General features: G+C 48.4%; 2 protein-coding genes across 9 annotated transcripts in view; one reads left to right on the forward strand and one right to left on the reverse strand.

Moving 5' to 3' along the window:
* The window catches only part of CACNA2D4 (calcium voltage-gated channel auxiliary subunit alpha2delta 4), a 1,002,329-nt gene that overhangs the window by 700,208 nt on the left and 280,605 nt on the right, over window positions 1-21,516 (forward strand). The window lies entirely within an intron of this gene.
* The window catches only part of LRTM2 (leucine rich repeat transmembrane protein 2), a 69,213-nt gene that overhangs the window by 17,687 nt on the left and 30,010 nt on the right, over window positions 1-21,516 (reverse strand). For 2 of the 3 annotated variants that reach the window (XM_085652205.1, XM_085652207.1), the window contains exon 2: window positions 12,554-12,732. In XM_085652205.1, coding sequence (XP_085508331.1) covers window positions 12,554-12,632 — 79 coding nt within the window. In that variant the 5' untranslated portion in view covers window positions 12,633-12,732. Of the gene's footprint in view, window positions 1-12,553; window positions 12,826-21,516 lie in introns of those variants that run through there. The other variant, XM_085652206.1, reaches the window with a different exon arrangement.

The following is a 21,516-nucleotide window of genomic DNA, read 5'->3' on the forward strand; positions in this document are numbered from 1 at the left end:
CAAGACTAGTTGTTTCCCTTGTTGCCTAAAGTACCACTGCTTAAGCGCTATCTGGAAGACAGTGGCATTTTAACCAGTCTTCAGGCTGGTGTCTACCATCTGCACACATGTCCAGCCTGAGTGGCTGTTTCTGATGACCTGTGGGCCAGTTGGGCTAACTTGCCCCAGTAATCTTCAGCCTCTACATGGAAGCTCTGTGGCTCCTACTGACTGGACAGGACATCGTCCCTTCTTCCTGCTGCACCTTGAAGTATCGTTGCCATCTGATAATCGCCTTCTAGGATCGTGCACGCATCATGTCCAATCATGGGTGTCAGCAGTCTGTCTCAATTTTCTTCTGACCAATATTGAGTCCTTCCACTTTAGTGGTGGCAAACTTCAATCCCAAATTGAAAACTGACTTAATGAATACAGTTGGCTCACTGTGCCCCTTTCTCATCACGAGTGTCAGTGCCCCCAGGCATCTGCGTCAGTCTCTTCCTTTAACTCCACAAGCAAACGAAGAGGTGCTTGGACCAACCTCTTCCCAAAACCCAAGACCATCCACTCCATCAGTGCAAGCTCTTGTTCTCATGCACATTGTGGGAAGCAGCACCCTGCCCACAGCATCCCAGACTCTACTCTCACACCCTAGCACCCTGCCCACAGCATCCCAGACTCTACTCTCACACCCTAGCACCCTGCCCACAGGCCTCCCAGACTCTACTCTCACCCCCTAGCACCCTGCCCACAGGCCTCCCAGACTCTACTCTCACACCCTAGCACCCTGCCCACAGGCCTCCCAGACTCTACTCTCACCCCCTAGCACCCTGCCCACAGCCTCCCAGACTCTACTCTCACACCCTAGCACCCTGCCCACAGGCCTCCCAGACTCTACTCTCACACCCTAGCACCCTGCCCACAGGCCTCCCAGACTCTACTCTCACACCCTAGCACCCTGCCCACAGCCTCCCAGACTCTACTCTCACACCCTAGCACCCTGCCCACAGGCCTCCCAGACTCTACTCTCACACTCTAGCACCCTGCCCACAGGCCTCCCAGACTCTACTCTCACACCCTAGCACCCTGCCCACAGCCTCCCAGACTCTACTCTCACACCCTAGCACCCTGCCCACAGGCCTCCCAGACTCTACTCTCACACCCTAGCACCCTGCCCACAGGCCTCCCAGACTCTACTCTCACACCCTAGCACCCTGCCCACAGGCCTCCCAGACTCCACTCTCACACCCTAGCACCCTGGCCACAGGCCTCCCAGACTCTACTCTCACACCCTAGCACCCTGCCCACAGGCCTCCTAGACTCTACTCTCACACCCTAGCACCCTGCCCACAGGCCTCCCAGACTCTACTCTTGCACCCTAGCACCCTGCCCACAGGCCTCCCAGACTCTACTCTCGCACCCTAGCACCCTGGCCACAGGCCTCCCAGACTCTACTCTTACACCCTAGCACCCTGCCCACAGGCCTCCCAGACTCTACTCTCACACCCTAGCACCCTGCCCACAGGCCTCCCAGACTCTACTCTCACACCCTAGCACCCTGCCCACAGGCCTCCCAGACTCTACTCTCACACCCTAGCACCCTGCCCACAGGCCTCCCAGGCTCTACTCTCACACCCTAGCACCCTGCCCACAGGCCTCCCAGACTCTACTCTCACACCCTAGCACCCTGCCCACAGGCCTCCCAGACTCTACTCTCACACCCTAGCACCCTGCCCACAGGCCCCCCAGACTCCACTCTCACACCCTAGCACCCTGCCCACAGGCCTCCCAGGCTCTACTCTCACACCCTAGCACCCTGCCCACAGGCCTCCCAGACTCTACTCTCGCACCCTAGCACCCTGCCCACAGGCCTCCCAGACTCTACTCTCACACCCTGAAGGTCGAACTCCATGCGGTGGACAATGCAAGTACAGCCACGCCGCCCACAGCTTCAAGGCTGAGAGAATGTGGCCGAACGGCTAGGGCGGTCGACCTCGGAGCTGGGAAACCGGGTTTGAGTCTGGACAGGGACGCTCAACATCCTGTGACTCTGGGCAAATCACGTAATCTCCCCGTGGCTAACAAAAATGAATGTGTCTGTCTGTAACACAACTGGTGCTCATGTAAAGCGCTCTGATAACTTTGGGTCAAGTTTGAGCTATATATAACTCCACAATAAAAATAATAAGGCTCTTCGATGGCCCCCTCTCCAGTAGCCAATCAAATTCTGCAAAATTAATTTTAAACATATAGTTACCAGAACGGCCAGCAGGTCAGCCTTTGGCAACTGCAGGACCTTGGCTTTGAAAGTGAAGAAATCTGGAGCTGCCTTGCTTGGAGCAAGAGAACTTTAATAAACAACTAACAGAATAGTACTTGCTGCGTATGTGGCTTAGTAGTACTATAAGTGCCATTTGTGCAATAATGGATATTGCCTGACAGAACAGTGATCGTGCTATCGTCCCCAGAAGGGTGACACGCCATGTAGGCCCTACTAGCGCTCACAGCTTTGACTTGGCGTATGTTGCGCACCAGTTTCTGCAGTTGATGTGTGAATCCTCTGAGTTCTCCGAGAAAAAAAGCAGGAAAGATTTGCGGATAAGTGTGAGCACGGCTTTGTGCTCAGCTACCGTCTTCCCAAGTGTGCTTTCTGCCAAGCTGCTGATTGACATGGAACTCTCTTGTTCAGGAGCCTCGAGACAAATATGTGTCTTCTAAGCCACTGCTCTTGGGAGATAGCAAGGGAGGGAGCAGTGAACAGGCTTAACCAGTCGGACCTGTCTAGGGTCCTTGGAACCCGCCTGCAGGGCAGCTTGAGAAAGTGACTGCCATGCCAGCATACCAAGCACTCTTCACGGCTGATGTAGGCCATGCTCTCTACTTTCTGCTTGGTAATACCTTTTGTGTGATAACTCTATTCCTGCGTGAAAATGTGAGACACTCCTTAGAGGTTGGGCCAGCTCCGCCTCATAGTCAATTTTGTGAAATCAAGTGCTGAGGTGTCAATTTTTCAAAAATTCTACCATACGTTCGTACCTAGCACTCTTACCTGTCTGCTTCTAGGAGCTATGTGTATTTTGGGCGCCGAGAGGTCCTAGTACTAAGAGCCCATGTAAAAAAAAAACTTGGAAAATCCTATAGGCCCACAAGGACCAGGGTGCTTCTAATATGCTGCAACATATGTGCCGTGGGACTCATTCATAAAAATACCCCTTTTGTGTGATTCTGAGATGTTAACCTTACTTGGTTCATTCACTTAATATTACATGAAAAATAAACATGTCTAGAGCAGAGAATCCAAGAATATTACCTAAGAAGTACAAGGCACATTTGTTTTTGTCAATCTCTCTTTTGGCTTACTATGCAAGACGGTGCAATAGATACAGTGTAAAAATAGTGCTGGCGACTCAGTGCCCAGTAGTGAGAATATGTATATATTTATACACACAAACAAAACACATGGACCCTGTACAAGTCCCAGTTGTACAATTATTCAATCTCTTGGAGATCCGTATCTATTGTATACCCACTCTATCCACGCCTTAGAAAAAAGGAAAAAACAACCGGAGGACATAATGTCGACGTTGGAGGGATCCATTGACTATAGGCAAAAGCGAGCGAGCGAGTGAGCAGCCAATGGACGCGCTCTGGTGGAGTTTCCTTTACTTTTGACATTGGGACCTTAAAGTGGTGTGAGAGGCTCTTTTTACAATTCAGTACACCTTTATATTTGTTGCAGTTACTGGAGTACCACGATGATGACATTTTGAGTACCGATTTCCTAGGACAGTTTTTGGTGTATTAGGCAGATGACAATTGTCCTGATGGAGCCCGACTAATCATTAAAGGGTTAAAATGTCGAGAATATGTCCTCTGGTTGTGTTTTTTGTACTAAGGCATATGGAGAGAGAGTGTATACGATAGTTACTAATCTCCAAGATATTGAATAATTGTACAACTGGGGCTTGTACAGTGTCCATGTGCTTTGTTTGTGTGTGTGTGTGTGTGTGTGTGTGTATATATATATATATATTTTTTTTTATGGATTTTTATTCATTTTTGTTAGGCATGGGGTGATTAAGTGATTTGCCGAGAATCACAAGATGCTCAGCGTCATTTCCGAACCCGGTTCCCCAGATTCGAGGTCGATCGCCCTAGGCGTTAGGCCAACTCGTCTCACACACATATATATATATATATATATCCCTCTCTCTCTTCTCTCTCTCTCTTCTCTCTCTCTCCCTCTCTCTTCTCTCTCCCAACACAACAGCCGCCTTCATCCGATGGTCTCACCACACTGTCCGGACAGAATTCCAGCAAGGGTACTGAATTTCTTGTTTTATTGATGTTGTTACGCCTACGCGTTTCGACTTACGCCTTCAACCAGGCAATATATATATATGTATATATATTCTCACTACTGAGCACCGCGTCATCAGCACTATTTTCACATTGCTTATATTGCACCTACTTACAAATACAACTAAAAGAGACACGGACAAAAACAAATTTGCATTGCACTTCTTGGTAATATTTATGGATTCTCTTGTCTAAAATTCTTTGTTTTTCATGGAATATTTAGCAAATTAACCAAATAAGGTTAATATTTCAGAATCATATGAAGAGATATTTTTATTAGCAAATTACTGCTTGGAGCCCAGCTGTGTAACCGAGACCCCACATGAAGAAACCAAGATTGGGAGGGGTGGGGTAGGGTTGGGCATGTGACTGAGACACCCTAACTCTTGTTCGCTTTTTAGGTCTAGCCTGGGCAGCGTATGCGCTGCTCTGCAAGGCATCCTGTATTAGAGAATACACTTGAAGCTCTGCCCGCTCCCCGACAATATTTTTCAGTGCTTCTGTCTTTGTCCTTTGTAAATTCTGCCTTCTTATTGGGTAATCAGCTTGTTAGTCCCTCCTTAGTACCCCGCCTTGTCTTCATTTGTAACCTCCCATGAGGACTGGAACTTTTACTTCTGTTGTTACATGGTCTGGTATTTAGTCTGTAAGCACTATTTTCATAGTGAGTTTTGGCCTACTGCAGGCAGGACATATTTTGCAGCAACATTCAACGCGCCATGTGCGCTTTCCCTTTTCAAGCAGCCGGGACGATGGCGGCCGCTTCTTTGCTATGCAATAGGTCTCAAATTAAGGAGACTTGGAGCTATTGGCATTGTAAATGACAATAGCTTAATCTCTTGCAAATGCGACACCTATTGTGTGAAAAATATTTTTGGGGTGGGTTGTTCCAAGCGTCCCACGCACGCTTGCACTTAATAGAGGCCACTGCCCTTTCTTTAGAAAAGACAAGGGCAATGCCTCTATTAAGTGCACACGGGCATGGGACGCTTGGAAACAAACATTTGCAATTCAATAAGTCTCGCATTTGAGAGAATTTAAGCTACTAACATTTACAGTCTCAACTCTATGTCTCGTAAATGCGAGACCTACTGCATTGCAAATGCATGTTGTATTTACAGTAGGAGCCAGAGGGAAGTACAGAGATTCACCCTGGGACACACAAACATTTCGGACAGGTTCCAAAGCTTCGATGGCATCCTTGTTTCCAGACCGTGCAGTTTCGCCACCAGACCTCATCGCGTGTTCATTCTACCGGAAGGCCTCGATGTCCAGGTTTTAAGGAAACGAAGGGAAAGTAGATGTTAAGATTTCAAATAAGTCTTCAGGCCACATATCAAGAGAGGAAGTGTGACTCTGCATGAGTGGGGTGTGAAGTAACGGGATTGAATGCAGATGGGCCTTTTTGTCCCTGATCACCAGAGGTGGTGCTGCGCCAGTTAAATGGTGTTTGAAAAGCGCCCTGCAGGACGCCGGCCCACGTCACGCCTCGCGCACACGTCCGTCAGAAGACGTAACAAGAGACGCCTAAAAGGAGATGAGGTTTATCTCCAATAAAAGTGGAAGAGGAATACAGCTTTTTTCCCTTACGTTTATGTCACACATTTTCTGCAGGTATTATGATATGTTCTAAATCTGTATAGTGCCGTAGCAGCATTCTGGGAATGCCAACAGGGAGCACAGCCTGTTTTGTGGCGGTACAGGATCCTCGGTAGTCTGGGTGTAGCTACCATCCCCCTTACATGTATGTGATTGGTTGTGTGTTGTAATTGTTACTGTTGTGTGGTGTGTGTGTGTAGTCGTGTTGTGTTTAGCTATTATGTCCCTGCGCGGACACTGTATCGCATGTGCACTTGGGTGTCACCTCTGGGCACCCGTACTGTTGGTGAGGTCACCAGCCGTCAGCTGCCGTTGACGAGTTGACAGCTGATCACCCTGCCTTCCACACGCTGTTCCGCGTCCAGGGCGTTCCCCTGGACCCCGTGTTGGTAAATGGAATAAATACTTCTATTCTTCAACTTGGCTGGCGTATATACTTAACAAGTCGAGGGCTTTTCTAATTCGTGCATGTTCTATCTGGCAAGATTGGCTTGTTCATTCGCCGGTTTTATTTTTATTTGATTTTGGTATTTATAAAGTATTCTAACACCAGGCGGTTTCTTGGCACTAGAAAAGACACTAACTAAGAAAAGTGAAATAAAGCTGAGAGTTAACAGAAAGGAGACGACATTTTCAAAGCTTTCCTGAAGGTGGACAGCTGTGAAATCTGCTGCAGGGCCACGGGGCAGCTGATTCCATAGCTTTGTTCCCAAGAATCTTAAGGAGCGACCACCGATACGGTTTGTTATTGGGATTTTTCTAGGATGCATGCCTTCTGACGGAAGAGCTCTTGTAGGTACACGCAGGGCCGGCTTTAGGGCAGTGCGACTGGTGCGGCCGCACTGGGCGCCGAACTGCAGAGGAGGGCGCTGACCTCAGGGGGTCTGCTGTGTTTAGTAATAACTTGTGATTGGAGAGATGAGGGGCACTTTTGCCCCGTGGCAGTGAAAGAATACAAAGAGGAAGTCATGGGGGTGGGGGGCACCAAAAATGATTGTCGCACCGGGCCCCGCTAAGGCCGTGGTTGGCAGAGTTTGCCTTAGGTAATTGAGAGTATGGTGTCTTGTTGGGTCAGAGTATCTCTGTAACCACTCTATCCATGAAGTGTGAGGTGGGCGATGGTGTAGCGTCTTACCTGTTGCCATTGAGTGGTATATTGTTTTATAGAGCGCAGTGACATCAGTGAGGTGCAACTAAATGGCGCCTCTGAGCTGCATTGGATGTATGTGCGTTGGTGTGACTAACATGTTCTCTTGTGGGCTGTGGCCTACACACACACTTCCCAAAACTTTCATGTCTCCCCCGCCCACCCCCCCCCCCGTCATGGGAGCCTTCGGTACTGTCTCTGGAGGGGGCACCAGCCCCTCTCAGCCTTGGAGGGCCACATCTCGAGGAATCCCCTCATTCTATGGAAATAGCCATTATTTTGAAACATCTGGTTGTGCCAGAGCATGGCCTGTTTTTGGTGACTTCGCTTTCTGTGGGTAATCAAACTGGGACACATGCAGACAATGTCATTTCACATAGTTTGGTCAAGTGGAGAATTCAGTAGTCCAACCACTAGACCACATCTCAGGACCCTCTGCCCCCATCAGCGATAGGCGTGGGTTGTTGCGACGGGGCGGCCGGCACAAGTTGGCAGAGTGCTGAGTAAGGGAAACTCTAATCCAGGGTGCTTTGTGACGCCTGGCAGCAGCTGAAAGCTGAGCCTTGCACTGCAGGTGAGCTGGGCCTCGTTCTCAGTAGCGGCCATGATGAATAATTTAGAGGGTCCATCGCTGGAGCCGGAGTAACTCTCCACATAGACACCATTGAAGGGGGAGGGAGAGACAGAACCACCCCCTTATTGGTGTACCCGGCTCACTTCCCAATGAAGGATGTTCTCCTCCCAGTACAGAACCCTTTTGGGCAGAGGTGAGCTGATGTTCTGGCCTGCTCTTGAGATTTTGTGGAGTGTCATTACCTCTCGAAGTAACGTATCACGCCCTGAGGCTGACTGAGGTACCCTGACAAAAGAGACTCTGAAGGGACGACAGGGGTACCCAAAGCCCATTTCACTACTTTCATCACGGAAAAGACATTGGGCACGTGAATTCACACACTACTAAAGGTTACGGGCTACTCAAGCACTACTAAAAGGCCTTACTGGCATGGTACCCTTTAAGTCTAAGATGTATCCAACTCTCCTATGTAGTCAGCATTAGAAACAATGTCGTGCATAATTAGAGAGGTGATTGAACTTTGGACTCAAGAGATACCAAGCCAGTAAGGAGCTGGTGTAGTGCAGGGAGCCACTCATAACTGGTCTGTAAGGACTGATGCACTGGGCAACTCATACCCTGCAGCTGTGAGTGAATTCACTTGTCTAGTGTAATCCTTGGCTGCAGACCACATCCAGTGGCACACATCAAACCTGCAATATGGAATATATAGGTTTACATCTAGAGTCAGTCAGTCAGAATACCTCATGTCCAGGTCGGTTAGAAATACTTCCTCAGATTCTTGACAGATGGTCTGTGGAATAGTGCACCGAACAGTCTATCGCAGTCTTCTGACGCTGCACCACGAGTGGGGAGCACCTCCATGCACTCTCAAACAACTTGCTTTGTTTCACACAAAGCACAGACCCCGAGCAGTGTCCACGCTACATGTTAAGTCTACCATTCCTAGTGAAACCCATTTATCGGAAAGGCCTCGTAGGCGGCAGTGAACTGCATGTGACTTGCAGATTACTGCAGCAGGTGCACTCGCCCTTCGAGCTGTCTTAGAATGTACCCTGTGAGCATTCGAAGCCATTCTGTAGTTTGCAGTGGAAGACTGAGGCTAAAAGTCACTTTCTGTCGAGGACGGAACACGAGTGCGTATATTTGATTCTCACCAGTAAGACATTCTTCGGGCCTGGTTCACACCTGATTAGTGTAAAGAGGTGCTCAGGCACCCCGTGGCGGATGGCATCTGTGCTGGGGGGCTCTCGGAGCCCCTTGGCGGATGGCATCTGTGCTGGGGGGCTCTCGGAGCCCCATAGCGGATGGCATCTGTGCTGGGGGGCTCTCGGAGCCGATGCCCCAGGCTTACCAGATGTAGTAATGAAGAGAAGAACACACGAAAACCGCCTGCGCCCATTTCACACCCGTATCTCCTGATTCGTGGTTTGTGCTCACCGTCGTTCACTCCTAGCGCGGGTTTCTTGGCGCTGGTTAGCACCAAAGAATAGCGCCGGCGAGCGGAGCTGTTTTTGCAGTGGTAAGTCATCATTTAGCATGTGGTACATCATATCCACTACATCGACCTACCACTGCATTGTAAAGTACGCATTTACTGTTCTTAGGTTCACTTCGCTGATGTAATATCATTGTTGGTTGATAGTGTCATAAAGCTGTCTTTGCACCACCACCGAAGCCTGAAGGCCCCGCTAGCACATTAGATGTTGTCGCATTTTGACCTCAAATGCCTCCTTGAGGAGAAGGAGGCGGTGGGGGCTTGCGGGGCAGAGTGAACGCTTAAATACATCAACAACCTCTTGGAATAAATGTCTGGTACACCCAGTGCAAACTTCCCCTCCGTGGCTGCAAGAGAGTACAGCTGGTTTGGGCAGATACTGCTGAGATATGTGTGTGTGTGTGTGTATGAGTGTGTGTGTGTGTGTATGTGTATGTGTGTGTGTGTATATGTGTGTGTCTTTTTATGAGAGAGAGATATGTAAGTCACACGGGTCGACTTGACATTTCTAAAACAAGGAGTACCAGTGGGTTGGGTAAGGGTCACAGCTACTGTTCCATCAATGACAACTCAGCCATTTATTTGGGCATTAATCTTATATGAATCATTCGATGGGCTCTTCATTCACAAGAGAGCAGCAGGGGGCAGGGAAATGAAAGGATGAGTACATGTTACTGGCGTATGTCAAGCGCACAACCTTCCACTGATGTGACCTCACAGCACTCACAGCCGTCTGAGACTTTCCAAGTGGTTCTGAGGTTTCAGTTGCGGACTAGAGTCTATTTCGGCTTGTGAAGGTGCACCATTATTAGTGTGAATAGAAACGCCACTATGTGGTGAATGTGTCAACTTTAGTGAGCTGGGAGTGAATGGTGTTGCTGTTTGATGGAGGGGTGTAACACATCATTTCCAAGACCACACGCCAGTGAGTCAACTTGGACCTTAAACTACAAGTTTGAGTCCTGGAAGAAAGAAAACACTAGTGTCTGTGTACACTGCTTAACCCACCCAATCCAGGTTTAACTCTGCATTTTGGGATTTGTAGTCCTGAACCTATCATGGCACAAGCAGTGCTTCGAGTACCAGAACACACAGAAAAGTAATCAATCGTCAAACATCAACCTCTGGCAGATTAGGTGAGTACTTGTCTGTTGGGTAATACCAGACTCTGCCAAACTATGTAACCTATATCGACAGCCCAGATTGAAAATTTTTCACCAGGTGAAGCTTTTATATAGAAAGGTGTATCGAAACGCCTCACTCCTTTATCCAGGCAATAATGTTATTTATGTCTGTAAAGTTTACTACAGCTACTGCTCCGGCGTCACTGTCCTCGCATCCCTCAGTTTTTGTAACCATCGACTGCCGTGGTCTCAGGTGCTGTATAACAGCATCAATTCAATAAGGAGCTCTAGATGGAAACAAAATGCCAGAGCACCCCCCACTCAACATGCATCAATCCAACAAGGATCTGGCAAATATAAGCACGTGTTTAAATATATCTAGAGGAAATCAATGAGGGAAGATATTTTTATCTAGAACCTCAGCCGACTAACATTATAGCATAATCTGGCCGTATCCTCAGTGCCCATTATATTTAAAATTGCAGGACAAAAAGGGAACACAAAAAGACAGTCCGTCAGTCAGTGCACTCAAAAGAACACGTACCCCCAACTATCAGTATGAAGGTGCTCAGAAAAAGTCTAGAGAAAAGAGAAAGTATCTCACGTGCGCACCACCAGAGGAGCTACTGGTTGGTTCTCACCAGCTTGCCCACGTTTATGTCATCATCGATAACTTTCTCCATGAAAAAAATGTGGTGTGTCCAGTCAAGAAAGAAGTGCTGAAAGATAAAGACCCTGTGAAAATAGTGAGACACAGAATACCTCACGTTAAAATTGGATTGGACTCACAACGACTGGTTACTTTTATTCCGAACTGTGAGTCAGCACCAAGTTAAAAACACAGCATGTTATGAGCCACTAAAGTGGCTCATACGAACTGTGAGTCAGCACCAAGTTAAAAACACAGCATGTTATGAGCCACTAAAGTGGCTCATACGAACTGTGAGTCAGCACCAAGTTAAAAACACAGCATGTTATGAGCCACTAAAGTGGCTCATACGAACTGTGAGTCAGCACCAAGTTAAAAACACAGCATGTTATGAGCCACTAAAGTGGCTCATAACATGCTGTGTTTTTAACTTGGTGCTGACTCACCGTTCGGAATAAAAGTAACCAGTCGTTGTGAGTCCAATCCAATTTTAACGTGAGGTATTCTGTGTCTCACTATTTTCACAGGGTCTTTATCTTTCAGCACTTCTTTCTTGACTGGACACACCACATTTTTTTCATGGAGAAAGTTATCGATGATGACATAAACGTGGGCAAGCTGGTGAGAACCAACCAGTAGCTCCTCTGGTGGTGCGCACGTGAGATACTTTCTCTTTTCTCTAGACTTTTTCTGAGCACCTTCATACTGATAGTTGGGGGTACGTGTTCTTTTGAGTGCACTGACTGACGGACTGTCTTTTTGTGTTCCCTTTTTGTCCTGCAATTTTAAATATAATGGGCACTGAGGATACGGCCAGATTATGCTATAATGTTAGTCGGCTGAGGTTCTAGATAAAAATATCTTCCCTCATTGATTCCCTCTAGATATATTTAAACAAGTGCTTATATTTGCCAGATCCTTGTTGGATTGATGCTCTATAACAGCAGTTGTTACCCTGTGGCCCCATGGAGGTCGCCGAATGTTTAGAAGATTAAATACCAGTTGCAGATTTATAAAGTATATACACACCAAAAAACAAAATATAAAATTGAAAATGTTAAACCACTCTGTATATGTGAAGGAGCTAGAAACTGGAGGCTGGAAATGATGGAGCTATCCTTAAAATAGGATGAAGTGGGAGCACAAACAAGACAAAGTGACAGGCTGGAGTCCAGCATATCACTGTGCCGTATACAAATAAAATAACATTTTGAAAAGCTCGAACCTTCACATTAAAGGTAAAATTGTAATTTGTGTATGTGACTTGTCCATGAAGGAAGCATGTGTATGTGTGGGCTGCATACTTGTTTCTGTGGGTGCGTGTGTTTTTGAGATCTCTGTAGTGTTCCACTGGGGCCAATAGGAGTCAAATGGTGACAACCGCTGCTGTACAGCATTTCTTATCGAGGGTTAGTTATATTTATGCCAAGTGACAAAAGGTACAACCTTGCAGAAGGTTCCAGCAGGTCAGTCCCTCCCCCGTGCGCTTGTTTCCTCAGTCAGAGAGTCCCTTGACTCGGTTTAGTGTGTGGTGTTGTGCTGCACACATCTCATCCAGTCATTCATCCACTCATTCGTTCATTTGAAAGCGCCATCTGACCCTCTGACGGATGCTGGTACTCACCAGAGCACTGCCGGAAGCGCAGCGATGCCGGGCTCTTCCTCCGCCGGTCCCCGCTCAGCAGCGCCCGCATCCTGCCCATGCGCTCCTCCGGGGGCGCCAGCTCCGCAGCGGGCCTTCACATCCGCGGGCTAGCCGGGCACAGCGTTGGCATGCGCCCAGGGGCTGCCTGTGCGTCAGTCCTGCAAGGGGGGAGACAAGGAGAGAGCCGTGAGTGTGGGGGCGAAGCGGGAGCTGCTCTTCACCTTCCTCCGCGCCGCTTACTGCCCCTTGAACTTCACCTAGCGTGGGGCGGGACCCGGGCGCAGGGTCCCCTTTCAGCCCGTCTCAGGTGTCCCGGGAGGCGGTGTCAGGGCTTTCTATTCACCTATAGAGGCCTCGCTGCTGTGCCTCGGCTGCTGAAGTAGAGCTTCTTGCCGACACCTTGCCCTGCCCCAGGCTGGGGTTAGGCAAAGCGCCTCAAGGTCCGACCTTGCGCAAGCGCTATCCGATTGCAGCAGGCCTGCCTCCACCGGACTGCTGCAACTCCTGTAAACCCTGTCAAGTGCATGCCCCGCGGCTGTACAGTTCACCAAGCTTCTGTCCTGCTGCAACCTTACAGAAGCTGCAGGGCGACTGCTGTCTTGCAGCCTAACATGCACAGACCCTGAGTGCATGTAGCCTTAAATGCACAGACCCCGAGTGCAGCCAAACATGCACAGACCATGAGTGCAGCCTTACATGCACAGACCTCGAGTGCAGCCTAACGTGCACAGACCATGAGTGCAGCCAAACATGCACAGACCATGAGTGCAGCCAAACATGCACAGACCATGAGTGCAGCCAAACATGCACAGACCCTGAGTGCAGCCTAACGTGCAAAGACAACGAGTGCAGCCTAACGTGCACAGAGCCCGAGTGCAGCCTAACATGCACAGACCATGAGTGCAGCCTAACATGCACTGACCCCGAGTGCAGCCTAACATGCACTGACCCCGAGTGCAGCCTAACGTGCACAGACCCTGATTGCAGCCTAACATGCACAGACCCCGAGTGCAGCCTAACGTGCACAGACCCCGAGTGCAGCCTAACGTGCACAGACCATGAGTGCAGCCTAACGTGTACAGCCCTCGAGTGCAGCCTAACATGTACACACTCTGAGTGCACGCAGCCTTACATGGACAGACCCCGATTACAGCCTAACATGCACAGACCCTGAGTGCAGCCTAACGTGCACAGACCCCGAGTGCCGCCTAACGTGCACAGACCCCGAGTGCCGCCTAACATGTACAGACCACGAGTGCAGCCTAACATGTACACACTCTGAGTGCACGCAGCCTTACATGGACAGACCCCGATTACAGCCTAACATGCAGAGACCCCGAGTGCAGCCTAACATGCAGAGACCCCGAGTGCAGCCTAACGTGCACAGACCCTGATTGCAGCCTAACATGCACAGACCCCGAGTGCAGCCTAACGTGCACAGACCCCGAGTGCAGCCTAACGTGCACAGACCATGAGTGCAGCCTAACGTGTACAGCCCTCGAGTGCAGCCTAACATGTACACACTCTGAGTGCACGCAGCCTTACATGGACAGACCCCGATTACAGCCTAACATGCACAGACCCTGAGTGCAGCCTAACGTGCACAGACCCCGAGTGCCGCCTAACGTGCACAGACCCCGAGTGCCGCCTAACATGTACAGACCACGAGTGCAGCCTAACATGTACACACTCTGAGTGCACGCAGCCTTACATGGACAGACCCCGATTACAGCCTAACATGCAGAGACCCCGATTACAGCCTAACATGCAGAGACCCCGAGTGCAGAGACCCCGAGTGCAGCCTAACATGCACAGACCCTGAGTACAGCCTAACGTGCACAGACCATGAGAGCAGCATAACATGCACAGACCCTGAGCGCCGCCTATCTTGCACAGACCCTGATGCGGCCGCTATACAATCTGCCGAGTATCTTCCCTACTGCGGCCTACAGTCTACCATGCATTTGCACTGCCATTACTAGTGTAAAGTACCATGCCACCCCTATACAAGCTGCAGTGCAGCTGCGTCAGTCTGCCAGTGCAGAGGGTACCATGCCACCCCTATACAAGCTGCAGTGCAGCTGCGTCAGGCTGCCAGTGCAGAGGGTACCATGCCACCCCTATACAACCTGCAGTGCAGCTGCTTCAGGCTGCCAGTGCAGAGGGTACCATGCCACCCCTATACAACCTGCAGTGCAGCTGCGTCAGGCTGCCAGTGCAGAGGGTACCATGCCACCCCTATACAACCTGCAGTGCAGCTGCATTAGGCTGCCAGTGCAGAGGGTACCATGCCACCCCTATACAACCTGCAGTGCAGCTGCTTCAGGCTGCCAGTGCAGAGGGTACCATGCCACCCCTATACAACCTGCAGTGCAGCTGCTTCAGTCTGCCAGTGTACAGTGCCCCATGCCACCCCTATACAGCCTGCAGTGCTGATGCTTCAGGCTGCCAGTGTAGAGGGTACCATGCCACCCCTAGGCAGCCTGCAGCGCAGCTGCTTCAGGCTGCCAGTGTACAGAGCTCCATGCATCTGCCCTGATGTTACCTCTGTAGATGCAGCCTTAAGGGTTTGTGTGGGGACAGGCATAGCCCTATTCAGGGGTCAGTGTAAACTCCTCCCACCACTCTTGCTCAGGAAGGCCTATCAGCCTGGTGATGGGCCATCGAGATATTCAGGGCACATCTCAGCTCCCCTTGTGTGACTGTCTAAAGTGAATGCACAAACAGCCCAACTGTCATCCTAACCCAGACATGTATTCAGCAGACAGGCAGAGGCTCAGAATGGATAAGCAAGAAAATACCCCCTTTCTTAAAGTGGGATTTTGAGACAAGCAATTTAAAAACCAACTTTACCAAAATATGTATTTTCAAGGTGTGAGTCCAGAGACCCCAGTGCCAAATCTCTCTCTATTCCCAATTGAAAGATACACTTGTAAGATGTTAAAAGGCAGTTCCAATGCTAACCTATGGGAGAGATAGGCCTTGTTGTAGTAAAAAACTTAAATTAGCTGTATTTCGCTACCAGGACATGTAAAACACAATAGTACATGCCCTACCTTTTAAATACACTGCACCCTGCCCATTGGGCTACCTAGGACTTACCTCATGGGTGCATTACATGTAATAAAAGGGAAGGTTTGGGACTGGCAAGTGGGTGCACTTGCTAGGTTGACATGGCATTTTAAAATTGCACATACAGACACTGCAGTGGCAGGCATGAGACATGTTTGCACCGCTGCTGATGTGGGTGGCACAATCAGTGCTGCAGGCCCACTAGTTGCATTTGATTTACAGGCACTGGGCACCCGTGGTGCACTGTACTAGGGACTTTCTAGTAAATCAGATATGCCAATCGGGATAAACCAATCGCCAATACAATTCAGACAGGCAGCACCTGCGCTTTAGCACTAATCAACAGTAGCAAGTTTCCTCAGTCCTAAAACCAGCAAAAGCTAAATGCAGCACACAATCAAAACAGGAGGTCAGAGGCAAAGAGACAGGGGAAAACATCCCAAAAGATGCCCTGTCTAACACCTACTAATGAGGCTGATTGTCTTAAGCTAAGGCTGGATCTCAAAGGGCCACTCTGTCTGCTCTAGGGCGGTTGAGTTGTCTCAAACAGCTGCTACGTAAACTTTTCGAAGGCACAATCGTGTCTGTCTAGGCCATTTAAGAGGCAATAGTAACCACCGCCATACCAGGCATTACATCTGCAAATTTCATACATTGTTACTAATTCTGAGTCATTTTTGTAGTTGTCTTCACAACAGGTTTTTGCCTATGGTAATCCCTTAATTGGTCATTGTAGTAGCTTGCCATTTCTAAGCTATGATTTCCAGCTACACACAAGTCATGTTGATTTATTTTTAAAAAACAAATTCTTTTTGATTTTGTCAAATTGAGTCCTTTGTTTTCCTGAGTAGGACTCTACACAATAACCGATGTTGTAGGCCCAATACGAGCAGAAGCAGGTAGAAACATATTGTCCAAACTTACACCCACCGAATTGTTGAAACCAAGCGCTGTCTAACTCTTGCCTCAAAGATGTCCGACCTCAGACCCAAGAGTCTGACTTGGCAAACCCCATTGTGCTACTTTTCCCCCCAATTTCCCCCTAATTAACCTAATCCAATGCATTTGCCAAATCAAACAATTTCAGGTTCATGAGATGGCCGCCATGCCTTTCGCGTTGCATGCTAATGCAAAGTCCTTAAAATATAGAAAGTGATTTCTCTATTCATATTTTAAAGTAGTTTTTATTGAAGATATATAGAACAAGAACAAACCTAATAACAATTATAACATTGCAATATAAGAGTTATAAATCGGAAGTATGGCAATTTATAAAATATGAAAATAAAAAAACAACAATGAAAACCCATGAATTAAGAAGAATATTTGTATTTTAAAAAAAGAGAGAGAAGAGAGAGGAATGGGAGAAGGAAAAAGAAATGAAGACGGAGTAGGGAGAAGACGAGGAAAAGAATACAGGTAACATGTAAAAAAAAAAAAAGAAATATAACTAGTAAGATAATGGTGAGTGCACCGATAGATAAGTAGTAAAGGGTAACCAATATAAATCCGATGTCATTTTATGATGTAAGGATAATGAACAGACATTGATCTTCTATCTTAGTCACAAATAAAATTCCACGATGTTAACTCAGATAACTTAGAAGCAGATTTCTCTATTCTTGAACTCAGTCTGGTCCAGGAGAAGGCATTCTCACAGTGCATTCACACTTGTTTCACCTTAGAATTTCCACAAGGGGTCCAGTGGGGATCTTAGACAAAAAAGGAAATCGCTGTAACAATGATTTTGCTACAGAAGTCCTCAACAATGCACTTGCGCATAACATAAGTCATCCCGGACCCCTAATCGAGAGTTGCTTAAACAACTTTTGTGAGGTTGCCATGAACATTCTGCACGCAAGTTCACCAGCGTTACTTTTTAGAATCTATTCCCCATCTTTTGGTTGCCGGCGTAGGATTTGCAAGTTGGAAAAGCCTGTGTGAGAGTTGAGCCGCCGACGAAGATAAAGCCGACAAAATCCAGGTTTTAGATAGTCTAGAGTTACTGCTGATCTAGACCTAGCAAGCTGCCTAATAGCTTAACCTGCTCTGCCCACTAGCCGTGTGCCAATGCTGTTCCTCATGCCATTGCACTGTCCTGTGCCAGAAGAAAGGCTACTATACACACCAGTGACTACATCAAGCACCGCACGACTCAAAGCGCCATTGGCTTCAGCAGCAGCCTCCAGGCACATCTTTCGCTTTCAGCCATGCAGGTGTCAGCTGGTTCCTTCCACAGCTGGCTGAGGCCCCAGTTCAGCCACTGAAACCAATGGGCATTGCCAACACAACTTAAAACAAGTTGGAGAGTGGTAAATATGGCCAGATTCAGTCTCCACTGGCCCTTACACGCTTAGGGTCCCATCACAAGCGCCCCGTACACCATAAACGTGCAATAATGCTTCTTTTGTGTTCGCGATCCTTATGTGGTTTCCACTTCATTTGGTCTCAGGTAACAAATTACATTTCAGTGAGTTTCACAGATTTAGTTGTAATGCTGTTTTTAAATTTTTGGTGTTCACCCACGATGGAAGAGTCCAACGTCGGCTTGCCAATGTGGGGTGCAGCTCAATTCATTAAGAGCTTTCGGCAAAGCTATACAGGTCTGAATCACTGCAGCCGACATCTTTCTGAAGTGTATACTATCAATGCCACTGAGGTGAGTATTAAAACCCTTGATTTCAGCCCACGACTCATTAGATTGTGGCGTACCACAATGGCCCTTGTCTGGCACATACCCCTACCACATCATCTCACCACTGAGACAAGAAGCACTGAGTACAGTGTGTGCCACCATCACAAAGTGCTGGCTAAGCACTTAGCACTGATCGAGAGGGTGTTACCAGGGAAATAATGCCCTGGCTTGGGAATTAACTCAGCAATGGCATTTCCTCCAATGCCCTCTCTTCAATAATTACTATTATTAACAGGCTGCCTTCATAAAAAAGCTATTAGAATTTTAAATGACAAAAAGCAATAGCTTTCAAAATGTTTTTCAGAAGCCTCAAACTTAGCTTTCTGGGTAATGGGAATATCCTATCAAGTAATGCCCCAAGAATGCTGTTTGTCTGACCAATCGGAGTTTAGGATTCTTTTTGACTGGTATCCTTGGACAGGTTTCTTAACCAATGAAGCCAGAAGGCAGGCCGGTGATCCCACCAGACCGTGAGGAGCACAACTCATCCTCTCCTGCCGGCGGTATGTAAACACAGGGCCGGACATAGCTAGAACCTTTAGCTGCCAGCAGGCCTGGGTGGGGCCACATACCGGAAGCTGGCAAGGAAGGGCGAATAAGGGGCACACCACTGGGGTCTTAAGGCTGCCTTCCTGAGAGCTGTTCATGTCTCCCTCCTTGGCTGAGGCTCTTCCCAAATAAAAGCTCCACTCTCCTTGCCACATCACCTCTGGAAGGAAGGGCTGTCCCATCACAAGACCGGCTCCTCCTGTACCTCTTTATGCTATTATAGTCTTATTATAAACCTGCAGGGTTTGACATGCAAGCGTGCAGGATCACATGCATGCTGGTGTATGGCTTCCTTCCTCAATATGTTAACTGAGGCATGCGCTTAGTGTAAATACACACATAATGTAATAAATAAATAGCTGGTTATGAACCAACCAATCAGCATTCCCTTAAAATACACAGAATATATGTAGCGCTGATGGACATTCAAGGTAACCAATTACAAATGGTTTCTACTGGATCCCTTTCTAGCATACGACCTTGTGGATACGGTGATATCTACAGCTAAATGAAGAAAACAAGGGAAATTCTAACATAGAAATAAAGTTTCCAACTGAAAGCAATATATACCTTTGTGTAACAATAACCAGTTCCGAGATGCAACTGGGAATCCTTAATACAAGTCTACAGAAACATATGCAGATGAGTGAGTCCCATAAAGCAATGCGTGCAGAAACCGGCCCACTGGAATTCACAGCAGGAAGTGTCTGCTGCCAAAGGCCTTCAAGCTTGGACCTGCCTCGTGTCCTTCACCAGACTTTCAGGCACTTCTGATCTTTCAGCCCAAACAGGCTGATACTTGTAGGTGCGCTCTCCGTATGTTTGAGGATGATGGCTGGCAGGCTGATACTTGTAGGTGCGCTCTCCGTATGTTTGAGGATGATGGCTGGCAGGCTGATACTTGTAGGTGCGCTCTCCGTATGTTTGAGGATGTTGGCTGGCAGGCTGATACTTGTAGGTGCGCTCTCCGTATGTTTGAGGATGATGGCTGGCAGGCTGATACTTGTAGGTGCGCTCTCCGTATGTTTGAGGATGATGGCTGGCAGGCTGATACTTGTAGGTGCGCTCTCCGTATGTTTGAGGATGATGGCTGGCAGGCTGATACTTGTAGGTGCGCTCTCCGTATGTTTGAGGATGATGGCTGGCAGGCTGATACTTGTAGGTGCGCTCTCCGTATGTTTGAGGATGATGGCTGGCAGGCTGATACTTGTAGGTGCGCTCTCCGTATGTTTGAGGATGATGGCTGGCAGGCTGATACTTGTAGGTGCGCTCTCCGTATGTTTGAGGATGATGGCTGGCAGGCTGATACTTGTAGGTGCGCTCTCCGTATGTTTGAGGATGATGGCTGGCAGGCTGATACTTGTAGGTGCGCTCTCCGTATGTTTGAGGATGATGGCTGGCAGGCTGATACTTGTAGGTGCGCTCTCCGTATGTTTGAGGATGATGGCTGGCAGGCTGATACTTGTAGGTGCGCTCTCCGTATGTTTGAGGATGATGGCTGGCAGGCTGATACTTGTAGGTGCGCTCTCCGTATGTTTGAGGATGATGGCTGGCAGGCTGATACTTGTAGGTGCGCTCTCCGTATGTTTGAGGATGATGGCTGGAAGGCTGATGCTTGTAGGTGCGCTCTCCGTATGTTTGAGGATGATGGCTGGCAGGCTGATGCTTGTAGGTGCGCTCTCCGTATGTTTGAGGATGATGGCTGGCAGGCTGATACTTGTAGGTGCGCTCTCCGTATGTTTGAGGATGATGGCTGGCAGGCTGATGCTTGTAGGTGCGCTCTCCGTATGTTTGAGGATGATGGCTGGCAGGCTGATACTTGTAGGTGCGCTCTCCGTATGTTTGAGGATGATGGCTGGCAGGCTGATACTTGTAGGTGCGCTCTCCGTATGTTTGAGGATGATGGCTGGCAGGCTGATACTTGTAGGTGCGCTCTCCGTATGTTTGAGGATGATGGCTGGCAGGCTGATACTTGTAGGTGCGCTCTCCGTATGTTTGAGGATGATGGCTGGCAGGCTGATACTTGTAGGTGCGCTCTCCGTATGTTTGAGGATGATGGCTGGCAGGCTGGTGCTTGTAGGTGCGCTCTCCGTATGTTTGAGGATGATGGCTGGCAGGCTGATGCTTGTAGGTGCGCTCTCCGTATGTTTGAGGATGATGGCTGGCAGGCTGATACTTGTAGGTGCGCTCTCCGTATGTTTGAGGATGATGGCTGGCAGGCTGATGCTTGTAGGTGCGCTCTCCGTATGTTTGAGGATGATGGCTGGCAGGCTGATACTTGTAGGTGCGCTCTCCGTATGTTTGAGGATGTTGGCTGGCAGGCTGATACTTGTAGGTGCGCTCTCCGTATGTTTGAGGATGTTGGCTGCAACAGAAAACTGCAAAAATGTACCCACTGCTCCTGCCGTATATATCTCATCTGCACACTTTCCATAATTCATCTGCATGCTCAGAGATTCTACGTGTTTTTACACCAGGATTTCTAACAGTCCGCTCGCTTTTACCAAAAGTCTGACTGTTTTATGGATGAAAATTACATCTATGGTAAAATAGTCACCCCTTGAATGCTGTTTCAGTAGGATGTCACAACAGAGTTGTGTCCAGACAGTGACAAAGAAAAGTATCT

This window comes from Triturus cristatus, chromosome 4_1 (genome assembly GCF_964204655.1).
Source record: "Triturus cristatus chromosome 4_1, aTriCri1.1, whole genome shotgun sequence".
NCBI classification, from domain to species: domain Eukaryota; kingdom Metazoa; phylum Chordata; class Amphibia; order Caudata; family Salamandridae; genus Triturus; species Triturus cristatus.